Consider the following 19,617-nt stretch of genomic DNA (forward strand, 5'->3'; position numbering starts at 1 on the left):
AAAATAGACAAAGGCATTCTTTTGGCACATTTTTGATCTTTTCAATTTCCTTATTTCCAGTTCTGGTAAGATTGTTATTGTAGGTTCTATTGAATATGATTGTAGAATCCAGGCCACTTGGATTTAAATTCCTAAAGATACCACAAATTTGGGGCACAAAAGAAATAGTAATGAAATAAACGCAAAGTAAGATCAACATTTGGGTCCCAGTATTACTGGAGTGATTTCTGAAAAAAGAACCCAAACAAAGTACACATATAAACCAGTTTATTAGATTGTCAGTGATACTTTGAGACTAGTTCAAGTTATTTTATTTTACTTCATATAAACAGAGGAAGTGAGGAAAGTTTTAAACTTCAAGCTTTGTTCAGCATGTGTGCAGTTAGCATCCACAGAAGCACCATTGGGTATGGAAGAATTAGCACCACAGAATTTTAGGACCTAACTGTTAACATGCATCACTGAAAAACTTGGAACATGGAAACTGAAATAGTATGTGGTGTGATCTATTATAAACAATACAAGGCAATTTATGATTTCTTTCCATACAGTACAATACAACCACAATCAATGAGAACCTTTTAAATACAATACAGGACAAAAAACACCTTGTACCCTGTTAACACTAAAGCAGTTACAGATTTTAAAAAAATGTTGCTTGTAAGAGGCAGTGGGTTGAAATGATCCTTACCCCCTCAATTTTTAAATTCAGAGTTATATAGTTACATGATCTCTTAAGAAAGTATTTTCAAATCTACATGTCTTCTACCTCAATGCTGACAAATGGTGGTTTGAAAACTTAAAGTCTCAATGAGTTAAACAAACAAACAAAACAAAGCCCAAAACCTGATAGAGTCGAAAAGTACTCCAGTGTGGTGGAAGGTTTCTCACATAAGATCAGTTTGAAAATGATGCCAATGGTGTTGATACGTGTCTTCCCTTCTGTGGAGGAATGCCAAGTACTGAAGCCTTGCATTCATGATGAACTTCGGTTCATTTCTTTCACCAAATGCCTTTATTCTGGATTGTAACATAAGAGATTTATTCCTTATTCCTCAACTGTTTTTGTAGTATCATAGGGCTGTTCCTTATGGTTGGTTTGACAACAGTGAAAAGGGTTGATATTCTCTCTGGATTTAGGGTAATTTGTGAGCTAAAGAAAAAATATTAATTTAAATTTAGCAAATATGAAATTGAAAAGGGAGTTCCACTATTTTCCCAGTACAAACCCATAATTAATATCATTGAAAACCTTTCTCTTAGAAAGCATGTAACAAACCCTTAATTTTTAGTTGTGCCTAGGCCAGTTTTAGCATATGAGAAGATACTGTATAAGAAATGTGCAATAAGAATAGATACAGGTATATTCAAGTCTCAATGCATTGATGCCAAGGAAAATATTATTTTACTCACCAAGAGAAGAATATACCTGGAAGCATCTAAGCAGACACATGAATAAATCATATATCTGCCCAATGTCTAATTCTGGAATAGTGATAACAGGGTCATTTAGGAAAAAGTACTCAATTACAGTATGGCAGTAATTTCATGTTGTCTATATTTAACAGTGAAACATTTTTGAAAATAGAATCAGTACTATACGGCAAGTTTACAATTCACCATATCTATACGTGTAATACATGCGATTTTTGTTTTCCAAGTGTTTAAAAATCCCACTAGGACCAACATCTTTCAGAACAACAATCTAACATTAAACAAAACTTTCTAAGGAAAATATTTAGCATCACAGAGTTTTGAGAAGTCTTTTACTCAGCATCACAAAATACTCAGTAGGTCTACATTTAAGATTGTTCATGCCTTGATATTAACACACCTTTGGGTTAATATATGTTATTTTAAAAAAACAAAGAAACAAACTAAACAATTGACATGGAATTTGTCTTTAATATCTCCTTTATAAGGATAGACTTCTTATAATTTTTACTTCTTTCCATACCATGTAATGATGACTCTATGAAACTGCATGTACATATAGTAAAATGCTGAAAACAATAGATATTGTTTCAATGCCAACACAGAGAGAGACTTAAAAATAAGTAATATTATGGAAAAACGTTTTCCTTTTAAAGTATACTGCTCTGAAACAAAAACAAAGGCAAAGTTTGTTCTTAGCCTATCCTTCTAAATGTCAGAAAGATGTTACGTTTAACTTGAGAAAGTTGAACCCTATTGAAAAGATTATCCAGTGCTTTTTCTGTTGAACTACATCCATTGCATAAATCACGAACCAGTTTCCTGAAGAGGCAACACTTACACAGCAGCACATTTATCTGGATGCTTTAAATTTGATACTTCACTAGGCTGACCTGAACAAAGAAGAAAGAAAACTGATTTCTTTATGTTTTAGGGTTACATGAAAACAAACTCAACTAAAAGTTGAGTTATGATAGGCTAGCTAATAATTTTGATTGCCATTATATTTGATCGACATTTCAAGACATGGCTATAAAAATTAAAAATGAGATTTAAAAAATAAAAACTGGCCACAAATTGTTCAGTGAAAAAAGTCTTCAAAATTTACAATGTTTTAACTTCAAATGATTGTAGACTTAGGCAATTTTGTCATTATCACATATAGTGTGTTACTTTTGATTTTTATCTGTTTTGTTCATTGGTTATATTATGTAACATAATTTTCTGTTAATTAAAATAATTTGATTTATTACATAATACTCTAAGTGGCTTTAAAAAAACATACAACTAGAATAAATTCATAAAAGGATAAAGAATATTTTAAGGGATTTTAGACAAATTCTATACAGACAAATATTTAATTCAAGGTAATAAAGTGCCTTCCAGGTAATTAATTTTTAGTAAAATATTTTAAGGCTTTATAAGAAACCCAACATTATCAGATGTTTGATAGTGTATGGGCTTACATTATTAATTAGCATTCTTTTGTAGCTCTTATGATATTTAATCTTTTAATCCATGTGGTAGTTTTTAAAACTAGCAGCTTAAAATTGTAAAATTGAATTGAAAATTTTGAATTCATTTTTTGGGGAAAGGAAAAAATGTATAATTTTAAAATGCTATGGCTTGTACAGAAGACTCACATGTTGCTTGTGAACAGTCTGGTTTATGTTATACAGCAACCAATGTCCCTCCAAAAATTCAACAGAATATTAAATACCATGGCAAATATGACCATCATTTCATTTGTATATTCTGTTGTTTTTAAATGTAAAATAATTGTGCATCCTTAAATGAAAAAGGTCAAAGAAAACCAATGGTAAATTTTCAGGTACAAGCACAATGAATACCTTTATTATAATAGTTTATGCATTATCTATATTGATGCCAACATCTAATGGTAACCATTTAATACTAATTTGCTTCTGCCATGGTTATATCACAGTTAAATACTGTTAACCTAATGGAAGTATATTGTTTATTAGCCATAATCATGCAGAATTCTATTTATTACATATCTTACCATTTCTCTTTGGGTGATATGGTTATGTTTTAAACACATCTGTGTACTTGGTTATTTACACAGGTCCATATTATAACATAAATTATGGTTATATAGATGTCAATTGCTCAATTGTTTTTAACCAATACAAAGTAATAAAAATGTTTGAATATTTGCTTTCAGGAATTTAGTTATTTTGATGAGAAAAATTACTAAAATGAGGCACAAGATTAAATGGTCATGATATCTTAAATATTTTTCCAATCACCACTGGATTAATTTAAAATGTTCTTTAAAAGTTTTGAGGTCAAGATAGAGGAGGAAAGATAATGTGAAATAGGAAGAAAAGGTCCAAAGGGGAATGGGAAGGGGAAGTGAGAGGGGTAGGGGGAAGGAAAAAAAGGAAAGAAAAAAAAATATGAGAAAAGGAGAAAACGAAAACAAAGTCTTTGTAAATAGGAGTGAGGGAGGGATTAAAGGGAGGCAAGGGAATGGGGGAAAAATAAGAACTAAGATATATCATGTACAGGTACAAATTCCCAATGATTAATGTCATCGTATTGTATACCTAAAATGTACCAATAAACTTAGTGAATAAAAAAACATATTGGATTAGTTATCCTTTTTAAAAAATTTATTTGACTACATATTATGTTTCTTCTTTTCAATCACTGAAGTAACAATATTATCTTATAACCACAGTTTGAAAACAATATTAAATACTGAGCTTTCTAGCCTTCACTGCTAATTTCTATGAAGTTTGGCAAAAATATTTGATAATGGGCTATTGATTTTCATGCTTCTATCTCTTTATTCTAAATAGAAATGCTAAGTGGAAATGTACAGATATAATAAGCATAAGAGGATAATAGAGACAAAAGCAGTTATATATGGAAGAAATGAAGTAGTAAGGAACTGTATGAAAGTTTTCCATATTAATGAATTTCATCCATCAGGAGAAGATAATTAAAAATGGAGGTCTCTACCATTTTTTTCAAATAAGTGGCATAGACATAAAGTTAAAGTTTAAATATTTTTGTTGTTTTTGAGTATAATGAAATTAAACTAGGGAGTTACCTCATTATAAACTGAGACTCAAAATATTATATTGTTCAAGAAAATGTGAGAATGTAAGATGATAATTCTCAAAGGCAGGTCATATGGGTTTTATTATACCAGAGGCTAAATACTGCGGTGTAGTGCCCCATTTGCCAGTGAAAATGCTGTTAAAAATGCAAAAACACTAATGCTAAAATTAGGATTAGTTCATTATTAAATGACTACCAAAAAGAGAACCTCTTCTTTTTCCTACAGTTTGACAATCTCAGTCTTAGATATAAGAATGACTATAGGAAAGCATTTGAAAGAAATGCTCAATTACATAAACTTTTCATCTTTTGACGATGTAAAATGTGATGGAAATTAATATCCTAGTATTTTGAGAAAATTAACAAGCCTTAAAAACATAAGTAAAAGCAGAAAGTCATGATAAATCACTGATAACTCCAAATCCAACATACTGACAGGTTAATCACAAAATGGGCAGATATTCATTCACAGAAACTTTTCATAGTTTCTGAATATAAAAACATAATTCTTTGTTGGTAAATAATAGGCTTTTATAGTCTCAGCATTAAAAGCTGTTAAATACATCAATAAACATTGAAGTGCAGATTTTAAATAGAAGCTGCAGATATGTGGAAACTTCATACTATATATGACATTCTAACTATAATTAGCTTGAATAATACTCAAAGTAATATGACTCTATAATTTCTCTTGCAAATATGCACAGATATTTTCTTGGCTTTGCAAAAGCTAGGCAATTGTATTTACCTAAAATAGCTTTTCCCTGGTAGAAGTCCTACGGTGTTGACATAAATACTGAACATACCTAGGAGAACCATTTCTACTATATTATTTAATCTTGTTTTTTCTGATATTAAGCTGTTTTATAGCATTTTTATTTACAAAATGCTTCACAATATTTATTGTAGTTATTTCTCATTGCATTCTGATAAGGAAAGCAAAGTTAATAAATTGTGCAGTAGTGTAGCGGCATGGAGTTTGTAAAGGTCTTGGGTTGGTTCTCTGCTCTATAGTCATTTACTTGGCATTGCTTTATGCCAGTGGTGGCAAACCTATGGCAAGCATGCCACAGCAAGATGTTTGTATCACTGAAAGCTCTAAGGGGTTCGCCATCACTGTTATGCTGAGCATACCATGTGCTCTTTGGGGCCAAAGACTATATCTTGCTGTCTACTGTAATATACAGATCTAGCAGAGTGTTTAGCTCATGAGTATACAAGATAACTCTCTGCTGATTGAGAATGAGAAATGAGACTGAGAAAATTGAACAAATAACCTCGACATAATACTACCTCACCCTGCCTCTGCATGGAAAGCTGGGATGGTTTCCTTTTGCTTCTGCACTACAATAATACTCTTCTTAAATAAGAGGATAGTATCACTTATTCTTGAGTGGCTGTGTCACAGCCCATTAAAATGTATTCTCCAGAGTACCAATGACACCACTGACCATTACTACAACTATTCCTCAAACTTAAAATTACTCATCTTTACCTTTGCCAATCATCTGAGTTAAAAGTTGTACTTCTACATAGACAATTCTTTTTTAAAAGCTAATTCAAGCACAATGAATGAAGGAAATATTCCTCACAGCTGAATTAGTATGAATATGGAGACTATGAGAAAGGAATGAAAGAACAGGTACACAGGTATAGCAACAGCAATGAGGAGTAGTGGTTCTTCAGCTTTTTTGGTAATTAGAGCAGGAAAATCCAAACCCCTGAGAAGATTAAAATTTTATTGAACTGGGTGCACCTTAGATGATGACAAAAGTCTTTTCTAGCTCTAAAATTATTTATCATGCTAAATGGTTCTTCTTTTGATAAGATGACCTTCTGTGCAGTGTTCAAAACCTATTTTCTTTTTAAGAAAAAAGGATAAATTTGAAAAGTTGATGTTTCAGAAGTCTTGAACAATTGTGAATATTAAATGTTTTCTTTAAATCATTATTACTCCTTCCTTGGCAGTTATACTATGGAAAGCCTTTTAAATCCTGAATAACTTGGGCTGGGGATTTAGCTCAGTGGTGTTGCTGCCTGCCTCTCAAGCACAAGGTCTTGAGTTCGATCCCCAGTACCCCCCCCAAATCCTGAATAACTCTACTTAAATTATGTCAATTCAATGCGGCTATAGCAATACTTCACTTGTCAGCAAAATTAACATCTAGGGCTTCGCTTTTACTTTCACCACTTCATATGAACTTGTCCCCTAAACAACAGGTTGGTTCACCACTGAAGTATAATCCATGACTTCATTTCCCATTTCAAAGAGAGAGGTGAAATTATTTCTTGTAAAAGTAGTTATGGTTTAAATTATATTAGTGGAAAAATACATGGCTTTGATATGAAGTTTGAATGTCTAACTTAAATTACTATACATGTAAGGAAAAACAACCCTTTTAATAACAACATTTTGCCTGAGAAGTAACAAAGCATAATAAGTCAAAAACTAGAAAGCAAAATTTTTTTGTGTGTGTGTTAGATATTGAACCCAGGGCCTTGTGCATACTAAGCATGTGCTCTGCTACTGAGCTGCACCTCCAGCTTCCTAAAAACTTAATTCTTGTCAGCTAGAATCATAAGTAGATAGGAGGAGGAAAGATTATTTACAATCAGCTTTAAATTTTAACTTTTGTTAAACTAGGATATTTCAAAACTCTTCAAAGTACAGTGTATTTACTGAGAAATGAGGTTTATAATTGTTTAATTCATAATCTAAGATTTCTTTGCCTTTCTAACATTAAGCTGATATTATTTTCATATTTAACTGAGAACCAAAACCATATCCTTGTTCCTGCATCTGGCAGGAAACACTATTGGCAGTTAGTTAAAATTAATTATTACAACTAAAACACATTGAACCATTTAGAAAATTCAATTTATGCAAACAGCTCAAAAGAAGTTATCATTCTTAGAGTTCAGAACATGTATCCTTGAGGCTTAGTATGATGGGACATAGGTTCACTTTATGGGTTAAATTTTACTAATGAAGTTCTCTTAGTAATTCAAATGCAACTGCCTTTCATGAGAAACAAGACACAGGTTGGAGGTCATATTAAAGAAATGCTTCAATTCAGTGTTTTTTGAATTATCAGAATGAAATATAGTAAAATAATTTAGGAACCAGAAAGAGAAAAACAAATCTAGAGGGAGAAGGAAAGTATGACTATTTAGTGATAGGCAGGAATGTGAAAGAAATAAGAAAGTGCACAGATAAGAGAGATTTAGAGAAAGAATAATTGGAAACTTAATTAAGATCTTCTCACTACTCCAGCTAAATATTTTACTTCATTTAGGTATTTTTTCCATAGAAGTGATATAAGCACTGTGGTGTGTTGATGTTCTTTCTCTTGCTGAGTAATTTTACAGACAAGGAAAATGATATACTAACTTTCTACAAAGATAAGAAAGTGGCTATTGTGCATGTTGTTGCTTTTTGACAATGTTCTGGGATCCTTTCGTGTTCCTAGAGTGTTGAAGGTGGAGATGGTTAAGGATGTCAGTGAACTAGCCAAAGATCAGCTCCATGCTCTCCTTTAGATAGTTATGTTAAATTCAGCCACTTTTTCAGTGTGGATACAATTCTCTTATAATAGATAACAACTGAGAGTAAAAATTTACCCTTTAGATCTATTGGAATATAGTGTATAGTAATACAGTTCCCCTGAATCACAGTATAATCTTGCTTCAATTTATTGCTGTTCCCCAGAACCTCAGTGAATCTTTGCAAAAAATGGCAAAATCTAGGCAAGTAAAATTAGGACATCAGAAAAAGCAAAAATGCAATCTGGATGTTTTCTTGTTGTATTCACTCTTCTTTCACTTATATAGTCTTTGCTAGGAATTACAGATCAAAGTGAGTTTCTCAAAATAAAACTGAGTTCAACAGGTCCATGTTACATCACTTTAAGAGTAAATAACAGCTACTGAGGCATCACCATATTGCTAAACAATGAAAGTTTTCTCTCAAGCATGTTTTGATAATAGAGATACTTCTCATCTGAGATGATTTGTCACATTTATTTTCTGTAGCCAAAGTAGAAATATAAAGTGAAGGAAACAGCAGTTCTTTTGCCATTGCAATTGCTAAATGCATTCACCCAGTGTTTCTGTTTTAGTAGAGTATTTAGAGTCTCCTAAAACAGTATCTTTTGACCCATATATCTCTAAGGTGGCAGAGCTGTTTGAATGTTAAGAGTATTTTTCTTGATATTAATGTTACAAGGTATTTTCTCCCTCTGCATTCTTACAATAGGCTTGTCACCCTGTTTTTAATAGTGTGTCAGTTAAGATACGTATTTAGTGAAGATCTGCTTATTAAAAAAGTATCATCAGGAGCCATCATTAAACTCAACAATATAGATGATCTTAAATCTATTAGGCTTAATGAGAGAAACCAATTTTTTTTAAGTGTTAAATTGAATGAACTTCCAGAATACACAAAATTAATTGGTAATGATAAAAAAATCAGATCAGTGATCGCTTTTGGAAGTTGGGATGGTGGGAGGGCATGAGAAAATTAACTGAGAAGAGGTACATAGGAACTTTCTGGGGTGAGAGAAATGTTCTTTGTTTCTGTGTTTGTCAAAGTTTATTGAATGGTATATTAAGATCTGAGCATTTCACACCGTGTAAATTATATCTTAATAAAAATGCTAAAAGGCATTATAACTAAACATAATATTCTTGCAGAAGCATCGGAGGTTGGTTGTCTTTTTTCTTTTAATTTAAAAACTTCTCCATTCAAACTATCTATGGAAAGCAACATACCTTAAAGTGGAGTCCAGAATTAGTGCTCTACAAAGAACATGGACTTTCTTTCAGGGACTATTGGTGAAGCAGTAGGACACAACAGTATAGAAAAGAGACTGATTCACTTAAAATTTATGAGTGGGAAGGAAACAAGATTTTACTTTATGATGCTTGATAAAAAGTCAAGTAGTATATTTGGTATTTCACATTTAAAGCCATCCTGGATGCCAGTGGCTGGGAGTTAATTTACAATGATTATCTCACCTCTTCAAATGTAAGGGACCATGTGTTCATCAGCTTTAAAGAGGTTACCTTCAGAGCCAAATATACAATGAATGCCTACTTTCCTACAGAAATAACTTTATTACACTATCTGACAATTCTAAAAATAAATAAGTGAGAAAATTCTATTGGTTTTGAGAAGAAAATAGTAATATTCTCAACAGAATTTATCCACAAGTGATGTTAAGTATTCACCTGTAAAGTTAAAGCAGAGAACTAAAAGCTAATTATTTCTCCAATTTTTTGTAATTTCAAATGAAACCTGCCAAAGGTGTATGCTGTCTCCAAACCACATGTCATATGAAGACATTTAAAGTATCTAATTTTACTATTGATTATCATCTCCATCTGGGATTGGAAAAAAATAATTTTCCTAAACAATGCCTGGCTTATGAGGGGAACACAGTAAATATTGTTAAATGAATAAATGAAAGGTTTCATTTCTTTCAAATTGCCATTGATTACCTTGCATTACATTACAAATTCAGATTGATTAAAAAGCAAAAGTGTAGGCACATATTTATTTAGTTAAAAAAAAGCTCTGAAATCCCTAATCTACACATTATTACTACTACTACTATTGTTAACATAAAATTTGCATAAATACAAATTGATACAATTATAAAACACAATAAATTGATACAAGATAACATGGATACTCAGCTATAATTTCCTTCTAAAGACTCAATGACACTAAAGGACATTATTTACCTCTCAAGAATGAAAAAAAGAGTATACAGTCAATAGAATAGTCATGTACATATTACTGAGTGTGAGAGGATTAAAGATCTGTAAGTATCAAAAGAAAACAGAGCTCCAGCACTAGGAGATACAAAAAAATATAGTTCAAATACGAAAGAGGAAAAGCTGAGTATCAAGACAATGACCTGTAAGTTTTTCTTTATGACAGTCACTGAGGCCTAAATTGTGATGGTTCCATGCTATTCTGAAACCAAGGGCTAAACTGTGCATCCATTTCAAAAGCCATTTTTAAAGAGTCAAAACGGACTGCAAAATTATTTGGTAATATTTTCAACTTTAGAATAGACAGGTAAGAAACAGTTGAAAGACAAAAACAAATACTCTAAACAAAGCCTACATGTTCCTACTGATTTCAAAGGAAAGTAGTAGGGAAACCCATGACAGGCAGTGGAGGAACCACTGAATAAGGTCCAGTTCAAATGCTGATAGCAAATAGTTCAATGATTTTGAAAAAGTCTCATGACATCTTTCAAAATTTTTCCTATTTCTTGTAAATGAGGGTGAAAGAGGCTCCTCAGGAAAAAAAAAATCAAAGTTGGTAGATTTAGAAAAGAAAATCTTAGATTGTCAGCTCTCTTTGGATACCTACCAATACTAGAAAATAAGGGAAAGTAATTCTGTTAGTGGTGGGACCATTGGTCTCAAATCATGCAAACTGCCTAGTGAGCCTTTAAAGCAGTTCGGAAGGAGTCTTTGGACGAATAAAAATTTTTTATTTTGATGGAGTCTAAGATCTAAAGAAGTTACAATTTCAAACTAAACTTTGATATTTAGTATTTTTAGTTTTTAGTTTTTTGTTTTTTCCAGTACCAGGGATTGAACTCAGGACCTTGTGCTTGAGAGGCAGGCGTGGTACCACTGAACTACATCCCCGGCCCTTAAACTTTGATATTTATCAGTCTGTAAATAGCTTATGTATTTTCTTAATGGTGTCACTGGATGAATAAAAAAATTTGATAGAGTCTAAAGTATAATTTTTTCCTTTATAGTTAGTGCTTTTTATTTTTTGTTGAAGAAAAAGTTTCATCTATGTGAGTGTGCTCTTTAACATTTGACTGACAACACCTTCAAGAGACTACAATGAGCCCAACTCCCTTGCCACTGATATATGTGGGATTTCTTGTGGTAAAACAAGTTTGTCTTCCAGTTTGGCATAATTTTGTTATACTTCCTAGGGACTTATCCATTTTATGAATTAAGAATTAACAATCCTGCTAATTAATATTTATTAAGTGCTTCTTTTATGACAGGCATTTTGTGAACAGCTCTATGTATTTTAAGACATTTAATTTTCTTTAGGAGAATTTGGTTGACCATGAGGAACCTTATGTTTTGTTACTGATACAATCTCCTAGACATAGAAGATTGTTTAGCACACAGCAAGGGGTTGACGAGTACAAAATGAATGCTGAATGAACAAATTCTCAAAACAACACTATAAAAGTTGAATAAATTGCCTCAAATTCCATAACTGATAGAATTGGGCTTGAACCCAGGACTGGTTGACACTAAAGTCTGTGCTACTTTCTACTCTGTGATCAGTCCCCAGATGATAACTCTGTGGAGACCCAGTACCTAAAAATACAGCTGAAATTACTGTTATTGCTTAAGGGGATGGAGGAAGAAGATTTTACTTATTATTGACTTATTCTTCTCATAGCAAAAGAAAAACGTGGAACTATTAAGCTCCTTCTTCCTTGATAATATGAGGCATATTGATCTTTTTAACATTTATAAATATATGATCTTTATAAATAAGATAATTTGTGCAGATTAAGCCAATTTGCACATGAAACTTTTAGGGTCATAACTACGAGGTCAGAATAATTCAGTCTTCATGTATGAATTTGGAATTCAGCCTACCAACTCCTCAGTGTTGGTACAAAATCATGGTTAACTGGGAATGCCAGGGAACAAGATAATTTACTTAATGGACAATTCTACTTAGAGCTTTAATAACAATGCTATTAATCTTCTCAAATTGAAACATTTCTAATATGTTTATTTTGCATTTGTACTTTAATAAACACAACAAAATTAATATGTTTGAATTTTGTTGCATGTCTAGAGTCATCCTTTTTAACAACTATATCACTGTATAATGATGGAAATGAAGTCATAGGTTTCTGAGTTAATTTGATAAAAACCTGAAACATTCCTTTTAAATGTCTGCTCCAAACTTATCAGTGGTAATCTTGCTCATCAGGCTTTAAAAATTCACTGGTTGTTTTTTTTTTTTTTTTTTGGTACCGGCGATCAAACTCGGGTCCTTGAGCTTGCGCAGTAGGCAGCAAAATCACTTGAGCTAAATCCCTGGCCCCTCACCGGTTGATTTTTAATTAACTTAGCTTAGTATACAAATGCAGTAGTTAAATTATCTAAATAATAACTTTTTGAGGGTTACTCTGCAGTGCAGGTGTCATGACAAGACTTGTGATAGCAGCACAGGAAGAGATGAAGTTCTGAAAGACTAGCTAAGGAGGAAAGCTCAGGCAGGGAGACAAAAGCACAAAGGGTCAAAGACTTAAGAGTTTGAGGCAGAGGCTAATGTGTAGATGGTCAAAATCCAGTTAAGTGACTCATGCCAAGACATAAGCACCAGTGCAACAAGCTGCTGTGCCTCCCACCTGGGCTTAAACTGAGTGAATGTTGAGTGCTAACCTGAGCCTACAGAAGGGATGAAAACAAGAAAATACCTAGAATGCATTCTAAAAACCCTTGTTAACTATATGTTAATTTTACATGCTTAAATTTTACCTAATTTTGATTTCAAAGTTTAACATTTAATACTTCCGTAAAGTTATTATAAAGGCTTCAATGAGCAGTGGGCTGGTTAAAACGCTGTAATTTTATTAGGTAGCTAAGTGATTACAGCAAATCATTTCATCTGCCAGGGCCTCAGTTTTATCAGTTAGGTGAGGATAGTGATATGGAACTAAACTAATTTGAATCAGTAGTGTCATCAGGATAAAATGAAATTTGTAAAGGAATGAGAAAATAATTTCAAATTATATGTAAATTATTACAGTTTACAAAGTTCAGCCAGGAGTGGTGATGGTGGTACACACCTGTAATCTTAGCAGTATGGGAGGCTGAGGCAGGAGGACTGAAAGTTTGAGCCCAGCATGGGCAATATAAATGACTAAGCAAGACTCTCTCTCAAAATTAAAATTAGAGGGAAAGAAAGGGCTGGGGGTGTAAGGCAAAGGACTTTGCTAAGTCACTTAAGTTGCCCATGCTTTAAATAGGTGGTTCTTCTTGTACCAAAAACCTTTTTAGACACAAGCTAAGTCTTCATTATATTTGAAACTTAGTTTCCCTTATGAAAACCCTATCTCCTTAACTTGAATTTAAATTTAAAACCAGTTTCTTGCTTCTTTGTATTCCCCTCTACACCTAACACTGTGTGGATTTCATAAATCATCTCTCTTCACTTAATCATCACTATTCCTCTTCCTGTTCTGCCTTTGAAATCATAGTGCTTACCAGACAAATCAAAAAAGCGACCAGTGTTCATGAAAGTGATCATTTAAAAACCTGATAAGAGATACAGTGTCATTTTGTTTCAAAGATAACTCACAAATTAAGGTACAGTTTAATATGCAATCTTTTGTTTCTTACACTTCCCAAATTTTCACCTCAGAAATTTTTTTCTTTGCTTAATAAATATCCTGTTCTTCTGTTCATTCAATGGACATGGAGGAGTCACTTTGTGCCAGGCCTGGTGCTAGGGACTAGAGGTCCATTAATTTGCACAAGACAAATATTTCACTATAATTAGCTTTAAGCTATTTCATTCAAAAGAAGGTTTTGGAGCCTAATCAAACTGTCCTGTTTTTTCATTCAACAGATATTTTTCATTTATTTGCCATGTGCCAGATAGTGTGTAGGCACATATGAGAAGTATATTTGAAACTATTATAAAAAGCTGAATTTTCTTTTGCTTTAAAAAATTGTCCTTTATGAGTAATTACCTACATTGTGAAATAGTGCTCAAAATAGAGTCCACCAAAAAAATGTATACAAACTTCAGGAAAAGAAAAATAGTATGATTTTTTTCAACAGATGGTGTTACCCTCATATGGGCGACCCTAGAGGATGTCGTATATCACAGAAAATGAACTATACTGCCGGCCCTTAGAAAAGAAATTGAAAATGCATGTGCAGCAATCTCAATGACCAAGGTTACCCAAGCAGCAGTTTGCTGTATTAATAAACGTTTGGAAGCTAATGGCCACTACTTTGAGTACCTCTTGTAATTGTAGAGGCCAAAGGTAACTTGTATTAATCCCATGATGGCTCAATAAATTTAGTGTTAAAATATTTACACAAGTTTTTCTTTTCCTGAAGTATACATACATTTTTTTGGGAAGACTCTGTATATTCACTGATGCAGATTTACACAGATGCTAGATGGTAGCAACAATGGAATGGGAAAATTAGAGAAACAATGTACTGAAACACTGTGAAGCAGCCATAACTAGCTCCAAAGGGTAGCAGGAAAAATAGGATGGTTAATAAATGTCAGATGAAAGAAAGAGCAGCTGGAGAAAAATGAGAAAAGGGTGTAGAAGGAAAGTTTCACTGACTCCAGAGATACAGAACTTGACAGGGCTCTTGGAGATCACCTACTCTGATCCAATCCTTTCAATGGATGGAAAAGCAAGCCGGGGCCCACAGAGGTTCAATTACTTGCCCTGGGGCCATCTAAAAGGCACAGATTTGGGGCTTCTGATCCATAACAAAGTTCTCTTACTTCCATACTATACCGCTGTACACCATGGGGTTTGCAAGACTGAAAGGATTTTTAAAATTTTCATGAATGCTTGAAATCATAGTCTAAAAAATATGCAATTTGTTCTGGTTTTATTAATTATAGTGTAAACAGTGAATAATTTAACATCATATTAATTTTAGTTTGTAGTTATAATAAATTTGCTAATGTTAATTTGTCATTTTGAATTGAGCTATTAAAAACTGAAGAATCAAATTCTGTGTTTACCTTAAAGATTACATTTTTTTCTATATAAAATATAGCACATTTCCTTCAAATAAGCAGATTTTAGATAGCATGTCTCAAGTCAGATGCAAATCACCTTAGTAGAAGTACTATTTAAATTACAACTAGCTTGTTTCTTTTTGTTGGAGACAGGTTTGCTATGCTGTGGTCTCAGGTGATCCTATTTCCTCAGCTGCCCAAATGGCTGGGCTACAGGTGAAGGCCACACCACCTGGATAATAACAACTTTGTATGTCTTGGAGTACTATTCTATCAAAAAAACTCGATAAACTTGAGTCTTTGTAGGAAAATGGATGCAACTTGAGACCATAATGTTAAATAAAATAAATCAGGCCCACAAACTTAAATATTGCATGATTTCTCTTACATGATAAAGCCAAAACACAAATAAAGTAAAAAATAAAAGATAGATAATAGGAAGTAGGGAGATAGATCTTCCTCATATGGGAAGGGGAGCAAGAGATAAAGGAAAGGGGAGAGGGGAGAAGGGGATACAAAAGTAATTGTGATGTCATGTACAGGTACCAACTCCCCACAAAGAATGTAAACATTATGTACTGCAAACATGTACCATTAAAAACATAAAATTAGCTTTAAAGGAAAAACCTATAGTACTTGAAACTTTAAAAAAAAAACAAGTCAAACAACATAACGGTGACTAATCAAATTGCACACAGCTAATAACTCAAAGATACCTTTAAGTAGGAATGCAGCTTAATAATTTCTGAAGAGTAATAGTGCAAACTAACTTTATTATAAAACCCACAAGCATTCTTCATTTTAAATAAATTTATTATTATAAATGACAAAGTAGGTAAATAATTATGAAATAAGGCTCAGAACTTGTGGAATTTTCAGGCTGGAATTTACTATCTTATCTAAAGTTTCCTGTTGGAAAGATATTAGTGCCTACCCTAAGTTAGACTACAAATTGAGGGCAGGTTAAATTCTACGTGTTGGCAGCATGTGCTCAGAGGGGTGCAGGGCAGTGAATAAATTTCTGTGATTTAGGGGTGATAATGGTGAACAGTGTAAAAGATCCTTAATAGTGAGAGAAGCCCTGGTAGTTGCTACACTATAAGGGCTGCACTACAACCCCTTCACTAAGTCCTTTCTACTCAGGGATTTTTTTCCCCCCTGCCAGGACATTTCTCATAATAAAGTGGAGAATAAAGGAATAATGATATTCAGTTTTAAAGAATTTTTTGGAAGTAAATCAGCAGATTGTTAAAAAGTTGAGTGTTATAGAACTATGAAAATATTAAAAATGGTTCTAAAGAAACATCATATTTTGAAAGCACCGATGGTAAAATAGCATTGACACTAATATAAAATGAGTAAAGATTCACTTATTGTCAAAGTGTCATGATCAACTAGTTTTTCGGTAGTTTCAAGATAATTTAGGATAAGAGAGTATAGATTTTCTTCATATAACAAGATCATAAGCAGTGTACTTATATCATTTCTGGTTGTTTACATACATATTGCTTGCAGAATTTTAAACTTCATTGATTTCTTTGAAAAATTTTAATAACAGGAAGAGTTGTTTTGAAGAAAAATTTGAAGAATAAGTTTTTAAAATGTGTTTCTTGGATTGAGTTTTTTCTTATTGCCAATGATTTTGAAAATAATATTTGAAACAGTTCATTTGCAGAAAGATGCATTTTAATTTTATACCTATTTCCTCCTAAACTATGTTTTCCATAAGGCTGCTTAAAGTTTCATATTGAATTAAACAAAGATTTTTAATTCGTTTAGTAAACATTATTACTGTTAAATTCCAGAAAAAGTCTTCTCTAGTACATAAATTATGTGTTATGAAAAAAACTAGAATATACATAGGAAAAAGCTATGGAAATTTAGTATTTAAGTCTAATTGTTCTGGTAACTCTGATCTGAAATCTTTTAATAAACAAGCAACCAAACAATGTCCATTTGGAGTCCTCTATCTCAGAATAACAATAATAAACTTTGCCTCTAAGTTAGTAGAAAAACTTCCAGATAAAATATCTTTCACTCATGAAGATTATGAAGATCTTTTATCTTAGTATAAGCACAATTGCTTTGAAATTGTAAGTCTTTTTATGTGTGAAAATTATAACAGTATAGGATAAGATTTATACTTGTACAGCAAAATGACAATAACTATAAATCTGTATTATTGATGAGAGAAGGGTTAAAAAATCATTTTGCATATTTAAAAAAGGTTGATAAAAAACATGAAAGTAGTTGCCAGAGGCTGGAGAGAGGTCAATGGGGAATTTAATGGGTACAGAATTTCAATTTTGCAAGACAAAAAAATTCTAAAGATAGGTTAATGAACACTAGAAGTGAAGCATTCAAAAATTGACTAGGAATATTTTCTACCCCTAATGAACTATACGTTTATAGCTAAAAAAAGTTGAGAAAGTCATCATTAGAGATTTAAAGGGTTAGCTTGTGAAAGAACATTCACTTGATTCAGGCTGGAGAGGTTTCAGAATGTTTGGGTTGTAAAATTTAAGTATCCAATCAGTGGTTAGAAGTCAAGTTAAAACAGTTTGAGCATGAGTTTAGGAGATGGGGGAGAAACTGGCATTCTCAGTAATCACTGGTTAGTTCAGAAATCTAGCAAATATGATAGTACAGAATCTTGGATTAAATACTCATTTAGCCTCTCTGTTTAAAGTAAGCTCTAGATATTATGTTAATATTTTAACAAAAAAATGACCATTTGATGATATCACGGTTGATAGTATTAAAACCTTAATTAAGCAATTCTAGTTGAAAAAATAATTTGTAAGAAAAGATGTGAATCAAAGGTCCACAATGTAGGTCCATGACAAAAGAATGTCTACCAGAATACTGATATCAAAATGAGCAAGACAATTTAAAAATGTTAATTTCTGAACCACTCTGGACCAACCAAATCAGAATCTACATTTATAATGTTCAACACACACTAATATTTGGGCATCATTGGACTTTTAAAGGGAGAACCTTGGTGGCAAATGCCTGTAATTACAGCACCCTCAGAGGCTGAGGCAGTATCACAAGATTGAGGTCAGCCTGGACAACAGAAAATGGCTGGGAATGCAGCTCTGTGCAAAAGCCCCCATTCAATCACCAGTGTAGGAAAGAAGGGAGAGAGAGAGGGAAGGAGGGAAGGAAGGAGGGAGGGAGAGAGAGAGAGAGCCAGGTAGACAGACAGACATTAGTGCTTACTGGTATTTTTGATGGTGTCATTATGACTGATTCTTTTAGTACCTTAAGAGGCATATCAGACATTCTGTGCTATTTTAAAGGAGGGACTAATGGATTAAAACAATCTCTTTTAAGTATTGTATTAGAACAGAAACATTCCTAGGTGAGTCACATGGTAGTTTGTTGCTGCAAATGCCAGATGACTGGATAAACCTGAAATTTTTAGAGCTATAATGAGAACTTTTATAGCTTTAAAGCAGGGATGACAAATAGCAAATCTTGGCATGAATGCTGTTCTCTCTCTCTCCTTGTATGTGCAGACTTAAATTCTTAACACAGTACTTTATGGCAGCCGATCAATTTTAGTAACAAACAAAGAAGAAAGCAATTTGCCACAACTTCATGGGCAAGAAAAGGACTGAGCTCTCTTTATAATTTATATGAGTGATATATATGTATAAGGTCTGTGTATAATATTTGTGCAGAGCAATAAAATTTGTTTAGCTAAATATGTAGATGTGTGTGGTATAGTTTACAGATCTTTGTATAATACATTTCAACCTATTCAGCTCTCTCTATAAAAAGTACTATTTTTGTAAGAAAAGATGGCAATCAAAGCTCCACAGTCTAAGTCCATGACAAAGAATGGCTTTCAGAACACTGATATCAAAATGAGCAAGACAATTTAAAAATGACAATTTCCAAACCCACTCTGGACCAACCAAATCAGAATTTCTGGGGATGGAGATCAGAACCTACATTTTTAATATACTATGTGTGCTAATATTTGAACATCACTAGACTAAGTTTTAAAAGAGAACCACGGTGGCAGTTAAAATTTGGAAATGTTGTAGCATCACAAGAAAACACAGATAATTGGAAGAACTAACAAGAAAGAGTGGACATTGTCATGGAAAACTGAGTTTCATATTGGATCTGACTTATGTCCTCGGTTTAGATAACATAGCTACTATTTTGATCTTTACCAACCCTTGAAATTGTAGGAGAGAATCACATATGTTATTGCAGCAATAATCAACTTATTTAGAAACTCATTTTCTAAAGCAGAAAATTTAAGATGAAATTAACAAACT

General features: G+C 32.7%; 1 protein-coding gene across 2 annotated transcripts in view; it reads right to left on the minus strand.

Moving 5' to 3' along the window:
• Positions 1–250: 250 nt before the first annotated feature.
• Positions 251–19,617, minus strand: part of Purg (purine rich element binding protein G) — a 33,478-nt gene continuing 14,111 nt past the window's right edge. The window contains exon 3 of one of the 2 annotated variants that reach the window (XM_004855415.3): positions 251–1,153. In XM_004855415.3, the coding sequence (XP_004855472.1) occupies positions 1,049–1,153 (105 nt within the window). In that variant the 3' untranslated portion in view covers positions 251–1,048. Of the gene's footprint in view, positions 2,328–19,617 lie in introns of both variants that reach the window. The other variant, XM_021236849.2, reaches the window with a different exon arrangement.

Source organism: Heterocephalus glaber, unplaced genomic scaffold (genome assembly GCF_053883595.1).
Source record: "Heterocephalus glaber isolate CG9 unplaced genomic scaffold, H.glaber_assembly_v1.0 deba00001461, whole genome shotgun sequence".
Taxonomy (NCBI): domain Eukaryota; kingdom Metazoa; phylum Chordata; class Mammalia; order Rodentia; family Bathyergidae; genus Heterocephalus; species Heterocephalus glaber.